General features: G+C 31.1%; 3 protein-coding genes across 6 annotated transcripts in view; 2 read left to right on the top strand and 1 right to left on the bottom strand.

Moving 5' to 3' along the window:
• LOC130893868 (uncharacterized) overlaps positions 1–5,686 on the top strand; it is a 50,768-nt gene extending 45,082 nt beyond the window's left edge. For 2 of the 3 annotated variants that reach the window (XM_057800289.1, XM_057800291.1), the window contains one exon: positions 51–5,686. In XM_057800289.1, coding sequence (XP_057656272.1) covers positions 51–485 — 435 coding nt within the window. In that variant the 3' untranslated portion in view covers positions 486–5,686. The remainder of the gene's footprint in view (positions 1–50) is intronic. The other variant, XM_057800290.1, reaches the window with a different exon arrangement.
• Positions 5,687–9,425: 3,739 nt separating this feature from the next.
• Positions 9,426–15,146, bottom strand: LOC130893874 (store-operated calcium entry regulator STIMATE-like). Its single transcript, XM_057800312.1, has 6 exons — positions 14,659–15,146; positions 14,461–14,605; positions 14,280–14,401; positions 12,995–13,191; positions 11,254–11,480; positions 9,426–11,004 (listed from the first exon to the last, which is right to left on the bottom strand). Exons 1-5 carry the CDS (start codon positions 14,795–14,797, stop codon positions 11,265–11,267), a joined length of 819 nt encoding a protein of 272 aa, XP_057656295.1. The 5' UTR covers positions 14,798–15,146; the 3' UTR covers positions 9,426–11,004; positions 11,254–11,264.
• On the top strand, positions 14,965–20,770 carry LOC130893872 (DNA-directed RNA polymerase I subunit RPA49-like). 2 transcript variants are annotated; one of them, XM_057800311.1, is made up of 6 exons: positions 14,965–15,346; positions 15,398–15,582; positions 15,662–15,869; positions 19,585–19,771; positions 19,833–20,060; positions 20,125–20,770. In XM_057800311.1, the coding sequence occupies exons 1-6, from the start codon at positions 15,292–15,294 to the stop codon at positions 20,366–20,368; spliced, it is 1,107 nt and encodes a 368-aa protein (XP_057656294.1). In that variant the 5' UTR covers positions 14,965–15,291; the 3' UTR covers positions 20,369–20,770. The 2 variants fall into 2 exon arrangements, with proteins under 2 accessions (XP_057656294.1, XP_057656293.1); XM_057800310.1 differs by lacking the exons at positions 14,965–15,346; positions 15,398–15,582; positions 15,662–15,869 and adding an exon at positions 17,405–18,194.

The following is a 20,770-nucleotide window of genomic DNA, read 5'->3' on the forward strand; positions in this document are numbered from 1 at the left end:
CTATTAATATTTTTTTTTTCAAAATAAACAATGAGATTTTTATTTTTCAGGATCATCTAATACCAAATTCGGCATGGAAGGACTACTCTTCAAATACCAATTACGCTTTTGACGCATTCGAAAGCCCTTCATCGACAACTTTAGAAGAAAAAAAACAAGTAAATGGAAATTCTAACGGAACGTCTGCTAAACCAACAAAAGGTCGTCATATCCAACGACCCCAAACGCGTCCTCCAAGTGTTCCTCCTGCAGCTGCTCAGGGAGATACTCGTTCGTTGCAACGACCTCGCGTGGGCGCTTATCCCACGTCTAATATGGATAGAAACACGTTTTCGTTACCTAGAACGGTGTACGACAGAAATCACTATAATCAGAGACAGGGGCAAGATATGCAACCTGCGGACTTTTATTTTATGCCTTCTCAAAGAAAGTATTCAGGTGAAGTTGTTAGAGTTTATGTAGATTATAACAATCAACCCAAATGATGTAGTTAATGTTATATTTTCTATTTATTTTTAACTCAAATTACAAATTTTAAATTTATTCAAGGTCGATAGAGTGGCGGATGTTATCAAAGAATTGAGATAAATTAGTATAAAGTGCCGGCACTACATCGATTTGAAAGTATACTGGAACATATTGCTCAATACAAAATTTGTTTATTTAGGTTGCAAATTTTATTAGCATACCATTCGGGGCCATTACACACGGTAATAAACGGCTTTTACGTTATATTTGTGGTTTTGACAGTTGACCGAACAAAATCTAAAACTGATTTCAAGCGAATAACCTGGTCATTATTGGTAATTACCTTTAATAACCAACTATATTCAAGAGCTTTCGGTTTTTGTTGGATAATGTAGCACGGAGTCATAATTTAGCACTTTAACGTCACTATTTTGGACCGCAGATGACCATACTCGTTAAATTTGTGGTTATCGAAGAAGTCAGGTTAAGTTCTGTATTAAACGATATTTTACAAGCGTTTCAGTGAAATAAATAAAACAATCATTCTCTGTAATTTAAAATCTGAAATGAATGAAGATTTAATAAGGTTCTTGAGGAAATTATTTCATACTAGTTAATATGAGCATTAATTTGATGTAATTTTTCTAAAAATAATTATAATCCAGGTTTTAAAGATATTATTACTTGTGGACACTTAATCTCATTATTTTGAAAGTATACTTACACAAATAAAAACACTATATTGGCAGAACACTTGCATACAACTATAAAATATTTATTAAGAAAATTTATCAGATACTTCACACAAAGAACGTTCATGAAAGTTATTTGTTTGTTTGATATCAGCATCCTGACCTACACTAACGGTGGCATATAACCCTAGTGTATCCAAGCGAAAATTGTTGTTACTTCCATAGTACTATGACCCAGAACAAGACCAAATATAACCGCGGTCATTCGCTTGAAATTCGTTTAAATATCCATTTGATCATACAATGAGTACTTTTCGGAAACTATGATCGGATTAACCCGATCACGTTCATTGTTGTTCGGAAACTGATCGAGTTAATTCAGTGGTTGTCATATGTTATGATCCTTTATGTCCCGGTAGAACGGTGGGTGAATACGATCAGCTGGCGAATTGTTTCATTTGTCTATGTTTTTTTTGAACTTCAAAAGTTATTTATTCCCGTTAAATGGCTGACTACTATTAATTCTCCTGAGCAGCGGTATTTATAGGTTACTGAGATTTGCGGTTTTTATACTTTCGTCATTTCAACGTAAACAATAGCTTATTAATTTTAAACTTTAGTGTAAAATCCGTGAGAGTGGGTAAATTGTCGATAACAGCTCAATAACAAATATTAAACACACAAAAAAGTATCAAAAATCAAAAGTTCTTGTATATCATGTTTTAAATCTACCAAAAATTGAACGCGACGTTCGTAAATTATTATCTAAATCTCTTTCTGGGTTAAGATACGTAATCAACTGATAGGTGATCTATCTGAATCCGGATTATAGTTTCCGAAGAATCCTATGGACTGCTACTACTCCTGTTTCCGTAGAAGAAAAAAAAGTGACAAAACGTCTATTTGAACTAACCTCAACCGGTACGGAGTTTTGATTCGTTTTCTTAAGAACAGTAATTCAATTTCTCAAAAATTGATTCCAATTCAAGCATTTCAATTATTAAAAGAGAATAAATACATTGTTTTCTGATAGTCTCTTCTAGTTTTTGTAAAAATTTGAAATTATTTTCCAATATTAGTATGTAGAAGAATCGAAAACCATTTTCGAAGCATTAAAACATATAAAATGCTTTTAGAGCCACTAAAAACATCTAATGGAATATAGAATCTAACCTAATCGTGCAAGATCGTTTTGACGTTAGTCCTTTTAGATATTTTATCACTTTCTCGACCAAACTAGCAGTTTTTGTAACTAGTTGGTTTAGGAAATATGAGAGGTGTACAGGAAATTATTGGTCGTGTATTAGGGAAATTGGCAACCGTGTAACACTTGATAGAAGGCGATAATTAGAGGAATATAATCCATCATTTGCGCATGCATTTTGTGCATTATGCTTTCCGTTATAGGTACATTAGGACAAATAAATGTATATGTTGAGATTCAAGAGGTAGTTGGTTTAAATTAATTTAAAACCCTCGCTTATATATTTTAATATAAATATAGGTATAAACAAAATGCTTCTTTACCTACATCAAAGTAAAAATTAACAATATTGATGATCATTTTCTGCAGTGTTTGGCTTGACTAGATCTGAGTTAGGAAGCAATCATCTGCTTATCACTTTTTGGAATTTGTAAATGTTTTATTTCATTTGATCCATGTAAATAATGTGATTTATAATATGTAATATCACAATGGTCTGACTCAAGGTTACTTTTGACTACAATTTAGCTAACACATGATTAATCTAAGTTGCAAGATCCCTGTGACTTTAAGTTCCGTTTATGATTTTGAAATGATACTAAATTTTGTTTCTTGTAGGAGCGTGACATTGTTCTTGGACTTTTTGTTCTTCAGAAAGCCATTGGTTGAATTCTTAAAAAAATAATGAGTAAATCCCTCCGTTAACCCTGAATTTATTCCGGAATCATGTGTCTTCCTAAATCTAATAAAAATTATTATTTTATTCTCACCATCAAAACTTGGAAACTGTAAATGTAGTATATTATTTTTAAAATTGTGTTTGTGCTCCAGATGACTTCTCAAGTCTCCATTAAATTTAAAAAAGAGACTGCATTCCACACGCATATATTTTGTTTCACTTCCATATTCAATCCATTCGGATGATTTATTATGAATGTTTCTTAAATGTTTATTTAAGTTAAAGTGGGTTGAAAAAAATTTGTCACATTCAAAACACAATACCGCAGCTTAAAATTAGGACAAAAAAGATTCAGAGTAGTTTGAGAAAAGTGAAAAGTATTCAAAAAATCAAAACAAAACCGAATTTAAAGTTAGGTTATGATATATTATAACTTATTATTTATTCGCATGCGCAGATGATGGAATATATTCCTCTAGTTATCGCCTCCTCATTTGATTTAATGCAGTCATGTGTCATAAATTCTTGTTTTGTGTTTTTTCATTCTATGAGTAGTAGTCCCCCAGTAGCGCAAGCTTCAGGTTTTTAGGAAAAAACATATTCAAAAACACAAATTGAACTTTGGTGAAAATAAACGCAATCTCTGTAAGTGGTCGCTAAATCAGCAACGGAAGTGGGACCTTTTCCGTTGGAATCACCAATGTTTGAGGAAATTCCCGGTTCTTCCGATGGAATATTGGTCATGTTGTGTCAATCTGCAGATGTTTTGTTGCAACGTCACGATTTAATGCTGAAGTTTTATCATACAAAGTACTTTTTGGAATGTTGTAGCGCAACGAAACTTCTCTCAAATAAAGTTCTTTAGTAATTGCTATTTGTGAATATGCTTGGTGCCAATTTCCTGACTGATACTGTAAAAGCCGTTAATATGATATTTTTGAAATAAAAATTTAAGGTATTCTGAGTTATTTATGGAAAAGAGGTGCATGTATAATATCTAGTCTATAAGTTCTAAATATCCAGTGAAATAATTAACTTTTAGTAGAAAATATGACGACATAAGTATATCTAGAAATATAATATTAGTATAAAAAGTATTATTGTATATATATAAAGTGTGTTATGACTACACTTCTTTACCATTATTTCAACAAAAGGTGAGTGCGAGTTACAAATTACCGCCTTTATTAAATTTACCATATTTTACTCAACTGAATTTACTCCAGCTCGGCAGAGGAGGAGCTATTCCTATTTCAGGGCCTACTCCAATAAACCCTTCTCCTCACAAAAATCCTCCTTATCCTACTAAACTTTAACCAACGAATCTCTCTCTCTCTCTCTCTCTCTCAACTGAATTTTACTAAACTTTGCATATTTTTTTTCTTAGCACCCGTATATTAACAAGTATCGTCCTCTAGACATTTCTGGTAGTTGGCGCCCAATGCCAATTAAGCACATATGCTTTCTGATGCGCCTGTCGTGCCCCACTTTACATTACCAAAGACCGCTGTACTTTGAGAAGGCGCTTTAGCTTAAATCTTTTGGTGTCATTAGGCAAGCTGCGAGGCTTGCCTAAGTGTTTGAATCGCGTCACAAACGAGGTCTACAGTTTCATCCTTCTTCATGCATCAGCGGTACTTCGGATCCTCCGTGATCCTCATAGTGTCTTAGACGACCGTGTACAGTTAAAAGTCCGGTCCCTAGTCGAATTTCTTACCCGGAGCAGTTGTTTGGTAAGTGAGGCAGAAGGACTTTTTGGGAAACTATGATCGGGTTCAAAAACTAACCCAGATCACGTTCACTGGAGTTCGGAAACTGAACTGGTCGTGGTCATATGATAGAATCCTTTATATTATGGTAGACCAGTGGGTAAATGACGGGTTATTTATTTTGGTCTATAGTTTTTTCAACTTTAAAAATTATTTATTCCACTCATAAGGTTGTCTATGATTAGTCGTTTAGCTTGTGTGAACATTAACGTACTAAGAAGTGATAAAAATCATCATGGATATACAACTGCTAAATTCAGACAGTACCCTTCGTCAACACCAGCGCAATTTTTGGAATGTTTCTGAAACTTTGTTAACCGTATACACTTTTTCAACTTTCCCCTGTAACTTCTCCTTCTCTCTACCTTTCAAAGTGTTTAACGATCAAGTTTTAATTTCGATATTTCTACTGAAAACTGATCTTTATCTCGTTCTGCATTCAGCTGATATGATGTCTATCTAATCCAAGGTCGTAGGTCCATTTATGCCTCACGCCAGGTATGTCTATTCATCTCCACCGAGCTTTTCTTGCATGCAGACCGTTTCGAAACAAATATATTCGTTCTGAGATAGTTAATAATTTTGAAACACCTTGTATTTTGAAATGATAAAATTATATATAATAGAAATGTTATTTAAGTTATCAAAGCCAAATAACCTCTTATTTGATGTGTAAATATTTTAGTTCATAGACAAACTAATTTGTTATATTGTGTTTTGAAAAATTATTTTTAATGTAAAAAATATGAAACTTTTAAAAAAAATCGGTTCCAAATAATGTTTTTGAACCTGCAAAATTTGTTTTTTTTTTAATCATATATTTTGTTATACAGTTCAAATTTAATTATTAACCAATAAATATTGATAAAACAAATTGTGTTTCATTGTATTCCGAAAGGACATATTAGGTCCGTTCATAGTTCAATAGTAGTGTCGTGCCCCACTTGATACCTTTGTCCTTTGAAAACCCAATTAGGCGGCTGAGCTTTGACGTCACTTGGACTTGTCCAAGCGTTTGAACCGCGCCTGGCGATGACGTGGTCTGCAGTTTCTTCCTCCCCCATTAACCAGTAACCACCTATTTAAGATAAAGAAGTTTTTTAGTAAGAGCCCCATCTATGTGCGCCCGAGCTTGTGTCATGTTGGTGTGTGTCAAGTCCATTGACGGATTTGTTGATCTCAATTTGGCGAGCGAGTCCGCTATGTAGTTTCCGGGCACCTTAACGGCCTGCAGTTCGCCCATATTAGGTTGGGTAATAAAACACTTTTTTATCGGTAACTTATTCCATAATTTTATCAATAATCACATGATTACATTTCCTAAAACTAAAAAAAAAAAATCTCAAAAATTTGATGGATTTAAGAAATTAGATGACGCCTTTAAACTTAAAAATATTATCTTGATTAAATGATTATTTTGGAAGGTTAGTTTTCTTATGACATGACATTTGGCACATATGACTAAAATGGGTTAGACCGTTGGTATGTGTACCAAAATGTACTGCCAATATCAATATTATGATTCGTTATAGAAGAAAAAAGAATAAATAGCAATTGAAACTTATGTACTGTAGAAACACCCTTTTGGTATAATCAAAATTATATAGTTATAGTTAAAACTAATTCTTTGGATATGATATTTGGAATTTTGAAAATAATTTGCATCCCAAGCGGTTCATTTTGGATGCAATATATGTAGTACCATTTTCGCTGAAAGACTAGAACAATTTCGATTATATGTTAAAAATAATTTCAAGCATTTTACATATATTAATTTGATCAGTTTTGTATCATGAAATATACTCAGTTCAGATATATGACAAGTTCTTCTAAACTCTGATTTTATCTTTTAAAAAAGTCAGTATTTAAACACAGAGTAACTGTGAGATGTTAACCATCTCAGATAAATATTAATAGTCCGGTCAAATTAGACCAAAAAAAAATTCTGAATATTTGATTAACGTGGGAAAATTTTTTTCTAACTTTAGAATTCATTCTCTTTAATAAGTCATCGGACTAGTTGAGTCAGAAAATATTTTTGCAAATAACTTACGATCTGTAAAAAATATAATCGCGAAAAAACCATTTTTTTGTCCTTGAATAAAAACTTGGAACTGAAGAGGAACTTTCAAATTTTATTTAAAACAAGTTTACTTAGTTGTTTTTGTCGCTTACTTAAAACGAACATTAGGAACAGAAAATCTGATAAATCCATTTCGGGTTTCGAAAAGATTTCATTAAATTTATGTTGGTTTATAAAAGGACATTAAAGACAGGTGAGTTTTAGAAAAAAGCGAACAGAAGGCATTGACTGCTTGTGAATGTATGGGACCTAGTTATCTAAAAAGTATTTGTAATTATAGGAAAGTTTAAATCATGTTACGGAAAAACTAACTAGGAAGGTTTCTATTACTTAAAAAACTACAGATATTTTTATTTAAATACCAAAAAGGATTCATTTACGAGTAGTTTGTCATTCAATATTGCAGATATGCCAAAATTGAGATGTTATTTGAAAGAGTTTTAACTAAATTATTGGCTAAAGCAGAAATACTGATTTAGAATTACCATTAAACAATATACAGCTTGGGTGAAAGTAGACCAACAACAAATAGTGAATGAATTTTAATCACAAAGGAAAAGGAAACAAACTGGTTGTTTTTGGTGCTTATTCAGAATCAGCATTAGAAACAGAAAATCTGATAAATCCATTTTGTAACAATTTTTGGTTTCGAACACTTTTCGTCACACTTATATCCTCTTCCAAAGAGGACATCCAGGACGAGTAAGCTTTAAAAAAGAGAACAGAAGGCATTTGTTGTTTGTCAATATGTCCTAAACAATAAGTTTACAGTTCTTTTAAAATCGATAAGAAAAGTACGGAAAATTTTGACAACTCAACCTTAAACTTACACATATATGTGAACTAGAGATATTTTTACATATTTATATGAGGGCCGTTTTTTTTTCAACATCCGGTAGGTTATAAAACAATAATTTATTACCAAAAAAATTACCTGAAGAAGCAGTTGATGCGTTCAAATGACATGTATTGGAGATACCTCAATCGGAATGGAAAATTGGTTCGAAAGCATGCAAAAGTGTTTTGAACTTTATGGAGAATATTTTGAAAAACAATTATAAATATTTTTTGTTATTTGTCTATTTTGAAACATGAGTAGTTTCCATTTAGTATGTTTGCCTAATTTTTGTTTTCAAATGTTGCATTAAATTATGAAATAGTCAATCCGGCATTTCTTTTCTTACTCTTCATGTGTAGTTGCTTCCCAACTTTCAGAATATAAGTTTCGTTTCAAATTTCGCCAAAAATTTTCGAATTTTCAACACAATTTTCGCAAACTGACTCCCAGTTTCCCTTTAGCTGCTTTAACCAAAGCTATTCTGCACTGATCCCGACTTTCTTCCAATCGAAATACCTGTCAGAACACGTCGACGTATATCGTAAATTGTGTGCGGGAGCATCAATAATGGCGGACATGTTTACGTGGCTGTAGCGCAACGCCGACTGACGTCTGAATGTCAACAATGGCGGAGTGTGTAGTGCGAGAGATTCGAGGTTGAAAAAAAAGCTGCCCTCGTATATTAACTAGAGATATATGCACATAATTATGTATTTTTCAAAAAATCAGACATTCCAAACAATTAATTTCGAAGATTATTATAAAAGAAAAGGATAACGTTAGTTTTAGTATAGTTTCTGAGCCTGTTATAAATTCTTTAGGGTACAGGATTATTGATAAAAGTCTAATTTGCTTCAAGTATAGTAGAACTGTGTTTTTGACAAAAATAGAGGTGGCGAACCGCTTCTTCCGTTGTTTAAGATCATAATCATCGTTGTATAATCTGAATTTTATATCGTTATATGCTAACATGTACAAAATATCATCAATAACCCTGTATATAATCATGAAAAAAATATATATTAAATTTAGTAGAATCGTAAATCAATAAGGCACAGTTTGAAGCAATTTCGCTAAGAAAAATCAGTCAAATAAAAAAAAGATTTTTTTTCTAATATCTGGTAAGATATATCTTAACTTATTATATCACATATTATTCGCCGTAAATAAACTAATAACCAATTCTAAATTCAAAATAAATATTTGTTCTTTTTCTGTACATTCTAAAAGTATACAAATAAAAAAAATAATATCCGAAATGTCAAAAAACATAAAATCAAATCTGGTATCTACAATTTGAGTTTTTTGGACACACTGTATAGTTTCATTTTTAGTTTTTCGACATTACATCAAACAGTTGGTATATTAGTCCACGAAATGAAGCATTTTGGCTCGAAATTTTATGGTCCTACCTGGATTTATTTGAAATTTTCACATTCTGACTCAGGTATCGATGGAAAAAGTAATTATAAGAAAAAAATCTTCTTTACGTTTTCTTCCGAGTTATTTGCAGTTCTAAGTAACTTTAAAGTATATAATTAGAGCTTTAAAATGGAAAAAAAATGTCTAGCATGAAAATTGAGCGACTTTTGATCAAAATAAGGCCACTTCCAACTTTTTTCTAAGAAAAAATCAGTATAAACAACCCCCTAGCTACCCCTTTAATAAAAATAGATCTTCGACCTTCTGTCATTTTCTTTTTATATGTATTATCAACAAGTTTGTCCAATTTAAAATGCGTAATTTTATAAAAATTGGAGTTTAAAGAGCAAACGATTTTTTTTGCAATTTCATATTTTCCATCTTTTACTTCGAAATATCTCCGAAAATACTGGAGATACGAAAAAAATGATGAAATATCAAATCATAGTTTTTTTAATATTAAAAATTTTCCCGTGTGGAGATTTTGTACACAGTGAATATTTGGCGAGATATAACCTCAATTTACTAGCGAACATCACTAAAAATGAAGGAGCTACGTCCTTATTTAACTAAATAAAAAAACAAATTTTACTCATGTTAAGATTTAAACTGTTATATTACAATTAGGGGTAGTTTTCACACTTAAAAAACAAAAACCGTACAACGGCACAATATAGAAAATGAATTATAGGGTGGAATGAGTCTGACCCCTAATTTTTTGTACAAATCGATGCAGGACAAAAAAATTGCGAGGTTTTGCCTTTTTTTGAGCTTTATTTCCTGGACTATATAAGTTAAGTTGGAGAATTCTAAGAACCTGTTCTATAATTAAGTCATTTTCTTTCAAATATATATTCAAAATTTATAATTATATATAATGTTGCAAATCAGTTAATCTTGCAACAACAAAATAAAATAAACATGTGATAATCAAATGAAAAACAACACCCGCGACCGCGGAATCGATTGTTAATCATCTGGTTGGGTGATTCAAAGCGTTCCTAATTTTACTCTCCATTAAACGTAACTTGATGATTATTGTATTCATTAATATTTATGGTACACGATCGTAATGGGGACCCACATCATAATTAATTGATTCCAAGTGTTCCTTAGACACTTGAAGCTCCATTAACGTATCAAATTATTTTATATCGATAAGACTCTAACGACCAGACATATAACTGTTATAAAGCGGTTTGTAAACAGATACGAGGGGTCTTTAATAGTATGATATTCGTCGATTATGGTCGTCGGGTTATTAAAAACAAGCTTAACTAATTATTTTATTGTTTAATGAATAGTTTATTCGAAAATAGTTTCAAATAAGATCAACCCTCATTGGTTAGCTACAAGATACATTATACGATTGCAAACTAGTTTCATTTAAGTCACCTGTTGCAATATCAACTGGTTTGCAACATTTGTTTAAAAACAGTTGCAGCGTGGGCGGTCGGCTTAGGAGTTTCTTTTTAATTGCCAACGTTTCGGTGTTTTATTTGATCTTCATCAAGAATAAAAATATAAGGTACGATGTACCCTTATATTTTTAGTATCAGCAATGGTTCAGGGTTAACTCAGATTCGAAAAACTGAACAAAAAAATGAAAAAATTAATCTTTTTCTACATAACGATACACGAAGTACTTTATGCATTATACACAATAAATTAAACGGAAAAATAGTCAACTGAATACCATTTTTGGTTCGAACTGAAAATAAATATGCATCAGATGATCGTCTAGAAATAACAATTCGTTGGACTAGTATGGTATACTTGACGATATTCTATCTTCTAAAGGTTTGGTTCAAGTTTTTTTTGTAACTACGGAATGTTGGTATACTTGTTTCTAGAAAAAAAAAATAAGTTAATTTTTTCTTAATTTACAATAAAGGAAAAATTAAAATATTGTAGAACCCCGATTATCCCTGCGTGCCTATGAAGCAAAGCAAAGCAAAGCCAAGGCTCAAATTTTTTGGGCAATGTTTTTTCAATTTTTAAAAATTTTGTAGCTCAGATAGATATTATTTATATCTTATTTATTAAATCTAATAGAATGTATTTCACTGTAATAAAAAAATTATATAATTTAACGCACCTTTCAAAATATTAAGTATCTATGGTTCTTGTTATGGGTACCGTTTCAGAATCTAAGAGCTCATCATCGGCAGACAGCAATACATCACTTTCTGAATCAACAAGTCTCTTTCTTGTAAGTGAACGATATTTAACATGCATTCTACGCAAAATACTGTCACTATATCTTCTTCTCTTCGATGGATCTTTATACATTAAGAAATTATCAGTGACCCAAAACATCAACATCTTAAAATAAGAAAAAAAATCTTTACACTTTCATGGAAATTTTACAAGTGAATTTTTTATGTAATAATAATCAAAATTTGCAATTCTATAGGTTGTTTTCTTGTCTTGGAGGCTACAATGAAAAAAAACTTCACATATATCAATGAGAAGATATATTCCACATCTCATTTTAGGTATGTTGGTCAATTTGTCTTCGGTCGCCTCTTCCTTTCAACAATGGTTGGGGATTAACGTGAGATTCCAACTTTTGGTTTACCTTTTGTATTGTTTCTTGTACTGTTCCATCTGGTTTGGACTATCAGGGACAATCAACACATCAAAAGCCATATTTTTAAAAATTAAAATGGATAAAAAGCCAGTGAGATTGTCAGATTGATGCCTCAACACTTTTGGAATGTTTTTTGTAACTTTGTAACAAGTTTAAGCGACATTTTGACCTTAAGAGTTGCTCTTGCATTAGAATAAACGATTATGCAGGAACTACGAAATAACATTAAACAAGACCAAATCTAAAGAGGATTGATAGGAAACGAATTGAGACCATTTCGAGTCATAACTGGTTCTATTTTAACCATAAATCATCAAAGGTGTCTTCAGTTTGCTCAAAACTAATCACAAAACTGATTTTGTTTTTTCAGTGACTACTACCTAGGACTAGGACAGTATCAACTGGCTAGAAATTCACTCAATGCACCATTGTTGGAAGATCAAGTTATAATCTGGGTGGCATCAATTTGGAAGCTTGTTTACAGTTGGTTTTGATTCAGGGAGGTTATCTAATACATAAGCGACGTTTTAGAACTGCATTCAGTACCATATACACCTATTAAGATCCAGAATTTTCGACCTTAATCATATTAAATGCTTGTGGGACCATTGAACTTGACCTGTAGTATATTAGATTGTGCCCTTTGTTTAATAACTATACTTGATTTGGTGGCACAGCCCCACAGTCTATGCCGTAAATCCAGATTAGAATGATGACAGTCTTGTACAATAAGATTTTATTTTCTAACGACATTTTTTAATTGTTTAATGTTTTCTCTCCGGTTTAATGTGACATCTAAATGCATTCCTAAACATTTAATGAAAAATATTGTGCAACTTCTATGTTGTTGACACATTTTTCTTTTCTTAGTGTAAGCTATATTGCGATTTGCTTTTGTTTATGTTTATTCTCAATCTTTTGAGCCAATCTTCTACTTCGAATCTATGTTCTTGAAGATGTTACTATTTGTGGGTCAAGAGAATAACAGAGTCGTCCACGAATGTGCCCATTATGGTGTAATTAGAGACTGGAAGGGAATATTATGTACAGTATTGGCACTAGGAGGCTGCCTCAAATTTAATTCATTTCATGCACAATTCAATGGCACTGTTGAGTTGTTGAGTGTTTTTGCTGAAAATCAAATCGGTGTTGTGGAATTATATTCAGGTTGGGATTGATTCGTCGCACTAACAATTTCTCAAAATGATGGATAACAAGCAGATTAATATGTGTAATAACTACTTACATTTATAAAGAAAGGAATAATCAACATAACAAAAGCAACTTCCACTTTTTGATTTGGTATTGGAGACAAAATAAAATCTTTTACATTATCCCAAAAATCTAATTGCATAAATAAAGTAATTGAAACTTTAACTATTATCATCAAACAAATATATAAACAACACTGTGTCATCCATGCATTCGCAGATGGAGGTTTGCCTAAAACATATTAACTTATAATTTAAGCCTAGAATACTAAAGTTTTCTATAGCTAATTTTGTCTTGACTCGATTGTTGTGTTTAGGGCAGCACTATAGTACCTTCCTAATTAGGTTCAAGCTTGATATATGTGTATGCAAGCGTGACAAATTTTATCTTTTTTTGCGCTCTAACAAAATTAATTAAAAAAAATAATGAATGTAGAAGATGATTTAGGTTCATGTTTTGAATGTTGGAAGTGCATGGCAGGAGTTGGATAAGTTTGGAAATAACTGTAGAGGTAGTAGGAGAAGTAATTCTAAGAAACACTTAGCAGATCGGATATGGTTCAAAAAAGGAGCAACAGAATGCCATTGTCAGAATACTATGTAAAATAATTTATAAAAAGTACTCATGGTTCAAACTGAAACATCACAATGGACATTCAGTTTGGTAAAATTAGCTGATAAACTCCTGCAAGGTCCATATATATTGACAATTATTGAGATTCTAAGAAAAAAATAACAAAGAAATCCCATCAGAAATGTTGGAGGCAAAGAGACATAAACTCCATTCATCAATGTTTTGTTTCAATAAGAACAAAACACTAATTTCATATAACCCACTTCAAAAATAAATTAAAATTGTATTACTACTATCCACAATGCAAAAAAAGGAGAAGAAATTTCCTGAATTAACAGAAAAACCTGCAATAATTTTAATCTGCAACAAAACAAAATCAGGGGTTGTCACTTTTGACCAATAATACAACAGAAAGAAAACATGTTGGCCTTGAAAGGACCTTGTGCGCTTATTGCTCAAGTCAATAGAGACACATGATGGTCACCTATTGCATACATTGCAAAAATCCTATATGCAGCAAACATCATGGGAAATGGTGTACTGAATGTATCAAATATTGAAAGTTTTTCAAAAACAATTATTATTTTTGATCTCAAAGTCCGAAGAATATGTGTTTTTTTAATAAATATGTAAATGTTAAGTTTATTTTGATTTTTTTAGTCGTCAAATTTATGATAAAATAGTATTAAGGTAAATTGTAGTATTCTAGGGTTGAAAAGAACATTTATTTTTCTATAATTACTTACCATATTCTCCAAAATTGATGTACTCCCAACCTTTCTTCCTAGCTAAGTACTGACTAAGTCTAATGCCGATAAATATTATTGCTAAACCAAGTGATGAGTCTAATAGAAAATTTATTAAATACCTAGAATAAATAAATAAATATTCATCCTGTAGGCTAATTTAATAAACCATTCAATTTACCAAGTGCACGGATCTCCGGTATACTGTCCTGCTAACCAAACATTTGCTAAATGTATAGCTACTGAACCCATTCCCTGTTTCGAAGTATCATAAAACCAAATAAGCCATGATCTACGTTCGGTTATTGGTTCACAAAATCTTTTTGCTAAAATAATCTAAATAAATATTATAGTTTGAAAAATACCATAACAACTTTACCGATAAGACAAGTAAACGCCAAACTAGCTAAAAGTATTTGTAAGAACCATCCAAACATATCCGTTAAGGCATTTTTGGAGCAATGTAGACTTGTAGATGATGTTATGGCAGAGTTTGCCAATAAATTTGATGAATTCATTTTTGTATAATGATGTTATTAAGTGATAATCATGATACTGTAAAGTAATTTAGACTTTTATTGGATTTTTTGAACTTTGATTTACAAAGTACCAAAAATGTACCTAAACAGCTGGCAATGACAGTTACCACAAAGCGTTTATCCAAATCGACGAACCATTTCAGGTTCTTGAGCAAAAAGTACTTTAGTCACATATTATTACTTTCAGTTATATTTTTAGAAATATTGGATTGAATAAATCAGGGATTGAAACGAAACTTCGGCACAATCATAAAAAACATTTTCAGACTTTCAGAAGAGCATTAGAAGTTGCCAATATACTTGATGGTAACATAAGACTACATTTATTGAAAAAAGAAGAAAAAGTAAGGTTATTTTGATATTGTTTGCTTTTAAATAAGTATAGCACATTTTAATCCTTCGACGAATGTTTACATCAATGTTATAAAGAACTTGATTTTCAATTAAATTTCATATATTAATTGTTATTAATAATGCCTGTGATTAGGAAAGTTGTAACAAAACAGACAGGACATAGACCTATTTTAAGTAAGTAAAAGATTGTGTTCTATTATAGGAAAAACTAACAAAACTTTTTAGTTAATTTTGACAATTCAAAAGTTAAACCAGAAAGTGTGAATACGTTAGAAGCGCAACTTTATGAAACAGTACTTAATGAGAAATTGATAGCTGTTACTTCCAACAAACTTTTGTACACTGGAGAAGTAGAAGATGATGAGTTATACCATAATTTTATCGTTATCCACAAGAGAGATTCAGACCAGGTTTAATATTAATTTATATTTATTATTGTACAATACAATGAATTAAATTTTAGTCATATATTTTCACATGCTGTTTTAGATTACATTATTTCAGTATGATCGTGCTACTGTTCAAGCAAGATTCAATAAAAAAAGGAAATTTGAAATATCTCCTATCAAAGATAACGCTGCAGCTGAACTAAACAAACAATTTGGATCTAAAAAAGCCAAAAGAGTTACTGAACAAAGAGAACGACTTACCATGAATATTGATGCAGTTAAACAACAGTTGGAACAAACTGTAGCAGGTAAGTATTGTGACATTTTGTGCTTATTTATATTGTTTTGTAGTAGAAATTCATATGGATTGATATAAAATATATGATTTCAAATACTGTTTTAAGGGTAATTATCTTGCTAGGTTATTAAAATATAATTCAGATGGAACTAAAAGAAATTTATTAATTAAAATCATGAGATTGCAAATTAAATATCCATGAGTTATTAACTTACTACTGAAATTTAAGTTATTTGAACATAAAATTATACTATTTTTTCCTTTTATGTCTGTGTATTGATTTTTTATAGTCAAATATTTATTTTAAAAAATTAAGGTTACACGGTAAGTATACAAAGTTCAAATCAGTGATATTGAAGTGTATTTTAGTAAATCATAAAATATGGATTTTTACACCATATTTTACAAGTTTTAATGTACATTAACATATTCAACATTGATATCGAAAGAAGATATAGGCTCAGGTAATGTGAGAAGTAGCCAATTATATGGAAAAATTGGGAGATTTTCAACATAATTTTATTTGAGAGAGTCTAAAAGATGAGAACATTAATGCAGCTCCTTGGTGGCAATCAGTATGTGGTTTTACAAAAATTATTGAAGTTGCTGCAAAAATTTTCAGTTGCCCTCCTTCCACTGCTGCCAAAGAACAGTAATTTTTGCAAAATGCAGATATCAGCTCAATAAAAAAGAAACCAATGCACAAATGATTGTGGTTACAATCATTTGTAAAATCAATTTTTAATTATTTGAGTGAAAATAATTTGCTTCCCCAACAGTCAGTCCTTGGTCCTACACGACATGCTGATACTACTGATACCCTTGGTGATGAGTCTTCAACTATATAACACTCTTTGCAGTATTATTCGCAAATTTGGGCCTCAGCTTCCAAATATACTCGGAGGATGCTTGATTCAATACAGAAGAAAGCACTTTCGTCGACCTGACCGATACTACCACAGTAAAGGCACAGAACGTCAATTTATCAGGATTCCTTCTTTTGAAGAAGTGCCATCCTTGAACTACTCGAGTGTAAAAGGGATTTACCCTCTTGTGCTTACTTTTTACATAAAAAACTCAGATGGTGAAACAATCGGCAATTAAATGGGTTTAGATAACGACAACGAAGATTTAATTGAAGAAGTAATATAAGTGAATGTGGATATGACAAAATAAGAATTAATAATTATTAAGTGACATAATCTATGAATAATGTATTTTGTTACTTACTAACCTACCTATGTTACTTGTTCCGTTCAGTTACATTTATTTTATTTTTTATTATATATAGGATATTATCTCGAAATCTTATTAAGACGGAAACTTTTGCATTTCCCTTGACATTCGAGTTATAGTTTTACTGTATTTTCACATTCTGGCTCAAATTCAAATAGAATCTTTTATTATCAAGGATTTAATTTTTGTTGTAATTAACGAGAATCCACTTAATACTCTTTGGCTGTAAGACTATTTCACTAATTTTGTATGCAGTGAATAGCTGTAAAAACATATATATAAAGGCCAATATTTCTGACATCTGACTTTAGACAGAAATGTATATTTAATTATCGGAGCTTCACAACAACAAAGAATTTATGTTTTTGAATGTTTGTGTTATTGAATATACCTTTATTACTCATAATAAATGAACGCAATTATATCAGTTATTTTCTAATTAGTTAAGGAAAAATGTCAATGATGACACCTAATATAGATTACAATAATCAAGCTTTATCCTGGAGGATATTACCACTTAAAAAGAGTTTGGATTCGAAAAATACGGACATACATACAGTAACGGGAGAAACTTTAACCATTCAATTTAATGATACAGGTCATTTAACGGATATAGGAAATTCTAATTATCAAATTGTGCAGAATGAACAACCAAAATATCCAACTCAGTGTAATATGCAAGTTGTACAACAATCTTATATACAGGAACCTCCTAAACTTACAACACAATTTGTCGATGAAGTGAAACCCCCTCAAAATAAGGTCAAACATAAAAAGAAAATTCATCGTTTACCTATTGATGGTACACTTTATCACAGTCAACAATTAGGCCTTAAAGTACCTCCTAAAAAAACACTTGGCACTAGAGGTAGGATAATAGAATCGCAAGCAAGGGAAGTAATTCACAATGTTTTTAAATTTATGAGAGATGAAGCTCAGAATGGTATCAAAATTCCCATTTCTAATTATAGAGAAAGAGTTCTAAGAGCTACTGGTATATCAAAATGTACATATTATAAAATAACTACTAGGGAGTTTAAAAGAGGTGGTCCTCAACCCACTAAACGAAAAAAAAATTTTGTAGCTGGATTAGGAAATGGTAAGATATAAATTGGTTCACAAATAAAATTCTTCTTTCTAATATTTTGTTTACGTGGTTTATTCAAGAGTTGGGATTAAGCAAAGTAAATGAAGAATAAATTGTGTCATTTAAATTTATTTTTAAAACAAACTAATTAGAAAATTCACAAGTCCTTGAGAAGTCAGATACAATAGAATGTTTTATACACAAAAAAATTATAAAAATAATCAAAAAATTTTTGAGCCAAATTAATAATTGTTATAAATTTGAATATGATCATTTAAATATTATAATTGTTTCTTTTCCTATAAAGAAAATTTTGAGAATTAACTACCAGGTCAGCAACAAACAATCAGAACTTTATCCAAATAGACAAAGTTTCTTCTCATGACATGAAATGTGAAATTGAACATAAAGTGTTCAGTTAGTGGCAAAACATATGAAGTTCAATACAAAATAACTGAAAGAAATCAAACAATCTGTGAACTTTTGGCCCCAAATAACATCAAACTGACCACATCTTGGCATAGTAATTTAACCCATAAAAATCTTATCACACGAACTGAGTTACCAATATGTGTAGCCTGTGATGTAGATCTTAATGTGAAACATATACTGAGTGTAAACCGTATGAAGTCAATAGAAATAAGTAAATTTGATTGAAAGTAGCTAGAGTATATGACGCATTTGGTGAATTGCACTGACCCCTCTTGCCGGGAAGGGGGTACACCCCCCAGCAAGAGGTGTCTGGAGCATTTTTGTAATTTTAGATGCAAAATGCTAAGTTTTGCGTCCCTGGGGGGGTCCCTACCGCCAATGTCTAGCTATGTCTCTGACTGTAGGTGAGAATATGAAAATATAACTGGATATTTAAATGACATATACATCATTGTTAATATTTGTTATTTGTAAAATTTACTGTAATGTAATATGTGTCTTCCTATGCCGTAGTAGTTGAAGGACTAGAAGTTTCAATGTCAGGGTAATATTTTGATAAAGATTAACTTTAGTTTTTCAAGCTCTTTTTTTCATTGATGAACACAGTCAAAAACCTTGTTTTCTCACTCCAAAAAACTTGTTTTATTTGACTATTTTCTTATTTTCTAGTCTCGTTGTAGTCTTTTTTTTTGTAGAATTGTTCTTTTTGGTCTCTATCACAGATTGTAGACCTATTTAATAGTTATTATTTCGGTAACTTTGTCAGTTTTTCAGTTATCTTCCAAAAAAATAAAAACCAAGGTAGAATTAATGTCAAATCTAATTATTGGAGAATTTTTTTGACTTATGCCACTATCTAAACAGAAGTGAGATGTAATATTGAAATGGGACATTAGTGATGTAATTTAGTGCATTAATATTCTTTGATTTAATTTAAAACTCGATAGTTGTCATTATTTTATTTTATTAGGTTTAAAAGTTGATAACGTGGAACAAGTAGTAGAAAATGAGAGTATTTACAGACCAAAAATTAACAGAGATGCTTCTTCTCCGGATGGTGTTTACAACTTGGAAGATTTGGTGGAAGCTTATATTTTAGACACTCTAGCAGTGGAAGCAGGAAAAATCATAGAAGCTGGTAGTGCAGATCAGTTTGGGTCGGTATTTTTTCCAATCCATTCATATTCATTAGTTTTAACACATGATATAAACTTTCAGATTTTGTAAGTTCGTCACTACTAATATGAACAAATTATTGACATCAAATATCTCAGAAGAAGACAAAATCCGCAGTCTCACAATATTCTTGTATATACATTATTTGATCGTATATATAAAAACACCCATGAAATCCATCACGAAAAAATTTGTAGTCTGTGATAAATCCGTTGATATCAATAACCACATATTGAAAGTATTTTCAGAAGTAGGAGCAAACGGCAGCCGGTAAGCATGCATTTTCGCTAATTACTCAACCAGTAATTTCTATAAATATTTAATAACAATTTAGGACACGTCCATTACACATGAAAGACAAAGCTCTCTGCTATACCATGATCTTAGCAGCCATTGCTATGGAATTCGAAGTAGACGTCGAACTTCTTTCTAAAGACTTGAAAATTGGTATGAAGAAAGTAGTGGAAGTGGCTAGAATTTTAGCGTTTAACATGAAAGCTAACAACAAAAACATAGTACAATTGAAATTACCATTACCAGCGCCTGTGGCATATTCTCCGAAGAAGGGCAGAAGATAGTGCAATTGATAAGGATATTTCATTACAGAAGGGCTAATTTTAATTTTTTCGGATATCATATCTTCCGAAATAACCCGTAGATTATATTTTGATACAAGCCTGATACTATTGCTAATATTTTTGACATGAAATTGTATGAATAATACTATGAGATTGTTGTACTATTCAATAGGAATTCTAAATGGCAAATGTATTATCATCAGAGTTATAATAATTGTCAACAGTCAATACACTGTGAAGTAACATTACAACATTCAATCCGTTTACCTTTGGCGCCTGAAAATGTAATAATTATGAGTGTTGATGGAGTTAACAGTGGGTTCAGTTGGTATATCATCTGTTATTAAGTATTGTGTAGATATTTTTACAAGTAGTTTGAGATAATAAAACTTTATATATTAA

This window comes from Diorhabda carinulata, chromosome 5 (genome assembly GCF_026250575.1).
Source record: "Diorhabda carinulata isolate Delta chromosome 5, icDioCari1.1, whole genome shotgun sequence".
NCBI classification, from domain to species: Eukaryota; Metazoa; Arthropoda; class Insecta; order Coleoptera; family Chrysomelidae; genus Diorhabda; species Diorhabda carinulata.